Source organism: Nanorana parkeri, unplaced genomic scaffold (genome assembly GCF_000935625.1).
Source record: "Nanorana parkeri isolate BGI_ZX_2015 unplaced genomic scaffold, ASM93562v1 scaffold195, whole genome shotgun sequence".
NCBI classification, from domain to species: domain Eukaryota; kingdom Metazoa; phylum Chordata; class Amphibia; order Anura; family Dicroglossidae; genus Nanorana; species Nanorana parkeri.
The window spans coordinates 1280317-1285672 of record NW_017306463.1 but is presented as its reverse complement, the minus strand read 5'-3'; the positions used below and the strand labels follow the sequence as shown (position 1 = coordinate 1285672).

Here is a 5356-nt window from a genome sequence, read left to right as displayed (position 1 = left end):
TCGCACGCAATCTGTAAACTGGGCATGTTGGGTATCGTTTTACTCGTTGTAACCTCATCTTTTATATTTCATTAAAAAAATGGGTAATTTGTTGTGTTTTGGGGCATTTAATTAAATTTGTCACTAAATTTTGGGGTTTAATAAGGAGTTGCGCTAATATTGAGCAACATAAAAATTTTCAACTACCACCATTTTATTCTATAGGGTCTTGGCATTCAGAAAATATATAATGTTGGGGGGTTTTACGTCATTTTCAGGCCTAAAATGTGGAATATAACATGGGTGCAAAAATGGAAAAAAGGGCCTCAGTCATGAAGGGGTTAAATGATGCCTCTTGATCCGATCATCTTCTTCTTTCCTGTAGTTTTCCGAAGTCCCTCTAGCGCTGACTGCTGTGCTTACTGTGTCCCACGGTGTGTCCGCATGCGCGCTGCCGGCTGCTTGCATTGACTTACCCTGTGTCTCTCCTCTTCTCCTGGCTGAAGATCTGTTCTGCGCATGCACCTGCCCCATGATCCTTTGCGGCTGCCCGAGAATTTTCAGAACTTCAGGCAGGAGTGAGCGGCGTAGCCCCAGGTAAGTTTTAACCTTTTTGGTGACTTTTTTTTGGCATATATCTACAGCTTGCTAGCAGTAGATATATGCAAAGAAAGTGAGGGTTTAATTGTACTTTAAGTGTTACTTTGTGTCTAGGAAAAAAAAATTAAGATTTACTCACCTGAAACTTCGAGCCGGCCAGCTGTCATAGCTTTCCCTCCAGCCTGTCTCCTCCTCCGCTGCAACAATGGAATCTTTCTCAGCGTCCTCACATCCATAAACTGTGTATAGACATGATGATTTACGGGACTTTAGACCGCTGCAGAGGAGGGGGAGAGACTCTGGAAGGATCGGTCTAAGAAGAAGCTGGCTCAGAGCATTGGGTGAGTATAACTTTTTTTTAAAAACCTAGACACAAATGACGTTCACCAGACTTCTCTATCAAAAATCTTAATGTTTCCATCTTGCTGGTTTGTGCTGCATATGTACCACCGTCCCACTCACCATAAGGAGGAATAGACGTGTGCAGTAACATGCATGATAGAGTTGGACATTAAGTCACAAGTCTGACATGCTTATAGAATGATCCTGCTTGGATATGAAAATCCTACATAAAGCTGAGCCTCTCTGATGGACACATCTAAATAAGGACTAAGTTGCTGATTTTTTTCCATGCATATTGTAAAAACTAAACCCAAAGCAAGCACAACTATCCAGTTCACTGATGAATGTTGACTGACCACAATAACAGAACATGCAATGGTGGATGTGGATGGGCATACAAGCGTATGGTCATTTCTGAAATGATCAAAGGCCACTGGGCAGTCTAGAGCAATGGCTAGTCCTGTAAGAGAACTAATGACATTACAACCTGTAAGGGAGGACTGCGAACATGAACCAAAAGACTCAATAAGCTGTACCGGGAGAAAACACTTTCATCTGGTTTATCTTTTTTAAATTCTTTTTACTCCACAGGATTGGTACCAGTTATGTCTGCAGTTTTAGGTTTTAACCAATGAAAACATTTTCTTATACAGTAGCTGAAATGACTTACAGGGGTACTTACTGAATTTAAACTGCTCTTCATATTCTTGCTGCTTCTTATCTTTCTGTTCCTGAAGCTTTTCATATAAAGAACGTGGGTCATGCACTTCCTCTGGACATTCTGGAGAGAATAATTCAATTACAATCCCCAGCTATTAAAACACCATAACACAGTTTGCTGCAATAGTATAATGGCACACAATTCAAATGAGCATCATTCCCATTCAAGGACTCACCAGACATCCGTGTTACAATGGTTTTAAGCTCTTAAGAGTGCAGATTGGGGTCATCTACACTCTAATGGAATGGCCGGCACGTACAGCTGCGTGCACGGCCGTATCGCTCAGCTCCCGGGAAGGACAGGTGCTGCGTGTGATTAGTACGCAGCCCCCGTCCTTCTCTATGAGACTACGTGGCCGTACGCCCCCCCTACGCTCACCCCAAGTGCAGGTCCGTACGGGTGCGTGTTTCCTGGCTCGGACACAGACAGGATCCATCCTGTCAGATTAAACGCGTACGGACGTGCAGGGCGGGTGAGCGTAGGGGGGTGTACGGCTGTGTAGTCCCATAGAGAAGGACGGGGGCTGCGTACTAATCACACACAGCACCTGTCCTTCTTGGGAGCTGCCCGATACAGCCCTGCACGCAGCATGTGAATGAGGCCTAAAGCCTAAAGCAAAAACCATGGGGGAGAGAGAAAATTTTTTGGGCAGAATAGAGTTTGCATGTCTCAAAAACTGTGGAATCAGCACACGATAATCTTCCAAAGAAATTCAAACTTTATTCAACCGCTAGCTGTTGTGTTTTGTACAGATACATGTGGGATAAAGTTTGAATTTCTTTGAAAGATTATGGTGTGCTGGTTCCACAGTTTTTGAGCCTATTACTCCGGAAGAGAGTCATCCGTGCACCGAATGTGGATTGCGGGGACCCATGATAGGGGTGAGCTGTGCACTTTGTTTTCAGACTTTGCATGTCTCTTCTGCCAAAAATCATTACCTCTCAGCCATTTTTTATTTATTTCCACTTTAATAATTTATTAATGAATAATCCGCATCTTTTATATCTGCCTGGAGTTCAGCTTTGAAGCAGAGGCCCACATTTTTTTATTAACCCTTGCAGTGGAGCATGCTTGAAGCCCCCGTACTGCAAGGGAGTCATATTTTTTTTGGTCTCGGGACTAAAAAAAAGTTACTCACCCCATCCTCCGAGCTGGCTTGTTCTCAGATCGGTCCTTCCAACCTCTCTCTCTCTGCTGCAGTGGTCTAAGGATCCAGAGTCATCATGTTCTATACACAGCGTATTGGACACCGAGGTACATAACATTTTTGCAGTGTAGGAAGAGACAAGCTGGAGGGAACGCTGCAAGGTTTAGTTGAGTATAACTTTGTGATTAGTCCCTAGGCGAAAAAAAGAGCAGTTGACCCTTGCAGTCAGGGGGTGGGTAGACCCACAGCAAGGGTTAGAAAATGTTTTTCCCGGAGTTGTTCTTTAAAGCAGAACTCCAAACAAAACTCACTTTTGGATAGTCTGATCAGTTTTTATTGTTGTCTGAATTGTAGCCATTTGGGGTTATTTTTCCTTACTCCTGGTGTGGTCAGCAAGACAAGGGGCAAGCAAAATCTCTCCACCAGGGGCATGGACAGTATTCAATTTCTTTTTTTTTATGAGTGTGGAAGGGTAAGAACAAGGGATGCACCGAAATGGAATTTTAAATCCGCAACCGAAAATAAAAAGTTTGTTAGGGCCGAAACCGAAAATGACTTTTTCCCCCCAATCTTTTTTAAATTTTTGTTAATTATTTTAGTTTTATTTATGTTTCTTTTTTGTTACTTTACTGGTCGGGGGCTTCGGAGAAATATTAGGAGTCTAAACAGACCCCTGACATTTCCCTTTTAAAATAGAAAAAGAGATTGAAGACACAGAGTCCTCAATCTCTTTTTCTGCAGCCCCTGTTATGAATGAATAGGAATCCTCTATACTGAGTGTTCCTGTTCATTCATACATTGTGGAGATAGTGAGCTTACTATGTCCACAATCATGAATAAACAGGAAGTGATGTAGATAATTTTCCATTCATTCATAACTGGGACATAGTAAGCACACTATGTCCCGTTATTTACAAACATTCAGCTGATCGGCGAGTGTTTGTATACCCGCTCTCCATCCTGAATCGGCTGTCACAGGAAGGGGTCGGGCAGTGGGGGAGGAGAACTCTGCCTCCATGATAGATTAGAGCATTCTCCTCCAATCACCACTATCGATCCTGACACAGGAGGAGCCGGGAGGTATGGGAAGAGAGCTCCGCCTCCTGTGACAGATCACAGCCGTCACCACCCCGTGCTGCTCAGCATCCTGACACAGGAGGCGGAGCCGGGAGGTAAACACCACCTCCTGTGACAGATCGCAGCTATCACCATGTCGAACTGCTCTCCATACGGGAGGTGAGCTCGACCTCCTGCAACAATGACAGCGGTCACCGCGCGACTCCGCTTTCCATCCGGAAAGCTTCTCTCCTCCCCGCTGGGCACAGGCGCTGCATCAGAAGGCCCACACACCGGCATCCAGCGGAGAGATGAGGAGCTGGGATACACTGAATTTTCGGCAGCCTTTTTGGCCATCATGGCACTTTTGAGAAATGGCCAAGAGTGCCAGTTTCGGCCGAAATTTCGGTGCATCCCCAGTAAGAACCTTTGTCTTGTTTTGTGACATATTAGAGGCAATACATAGCACAATAATTAACCAGGTGAGCTTTTGAACACAGCGACATTTCAGGCATTGCTCGTCAGGTAGTACCTTCTGGATCTTCAGGTTTCCGCACCTTCTCCCATTCCTCTTGTCTCTGCTTTCTTTTTTCCTCCAGTTCAGATTCTGTCACAAATCTTTTGTTCATTACAAAGTCCCCTTCATTGCCAGCCATGGTTGAAGACTGAAAAAGGCACCAAAATAAAAGCAATGTTATCAATACCGATTATGTGATCACTCTTAGAAATGAATTCGGATTCAGGTTTTTTGTTGTTACATTTAAACGCGTATTTCCACTTTTGCAGCCAAATTGGGCTAACGCCTATTTTCTATGTGTTGCATGTTTCTCATTCACATAGCATAACTTTTATTTATTGTTTTCAATTGCTGAAAGAAAATGTTACTCTATATCAAGCTCTGAAATGCAAATGGGGGCGTGCAGGTTAATGTTCACATAATGAACCGTGTCTGTACTGTGCTGGCAGATCTCATTATTAATTGTAAACTACATATAGACAATGCCTGTCCCTGTTTATTTCTATGGGGACAGAAAGAGTTTCCTGTCACTTGATCATTGAGAGAGAAGCTTGTAAAGGACGCTACACAGACACATCTAAAAAGGTAAGAATGTTTTTAAAGAGTTTCTAAACCCTACGTTTTTTTTTGCATATATCTACTGCTAGCAAGGGCTTCCGGGAGGGGGGAGCATGTGACTGCCGTCACAACAGTGGGCCTGAGTGGTAATCTGTGAAGTGTGTGGGGGGGTGGGGGGGCAGTGGCATCATCCAGAAAACAAGGCTTCACAGGAACATTTATATGAAAAATCTAGTCAGAGCATTCAGTAATGCCATCAGAGACTTGACGAATGTCTTCCAAACTTTGTTTTGGTTTAACGTTTAATTTCAATGGGAGGGCGGCAGTTCTCTTTAAAGTGTATGTAAACTCAAGGACAAAAATGTAATATATATTGCAGCTTACTGGTCCTTAGATGTGGCGACTGCATTTTTTTTTGGGGGGGGGGGGGGCGGCT

The 5356-nt window shown here is 43.8% G+C and overlaps 1 protein-coding gene across 1 annotated transcript in view; it reads right to left on the bottom strand.

The window, feature by feature from the left end:
• The window catches only part of FAM192A (family with sequence similarity 192 member A), a 20029-nt gene that overhangs the window by 11487 nt on the left and 3186 nt on the right, over positions 1-5356 (bottom strand). Inside the window, exons 2-3 of the mRNA XM_018555401.1 lie at positions 4378-4510; positions 1604-1702 (exon numbers count right to left, since the gene is read on the bottom strand). Coding sequence (XP_018410903.1) covers positions 1604-1702; positions 4378-4501 — 223 coding nt within the window. The 5' untranslated portion in view covers positions 4502-4510. The remainder of the gene's footprint in view (positions 1-1603; positions 1703-4377; positions 4511-5356) is intronic.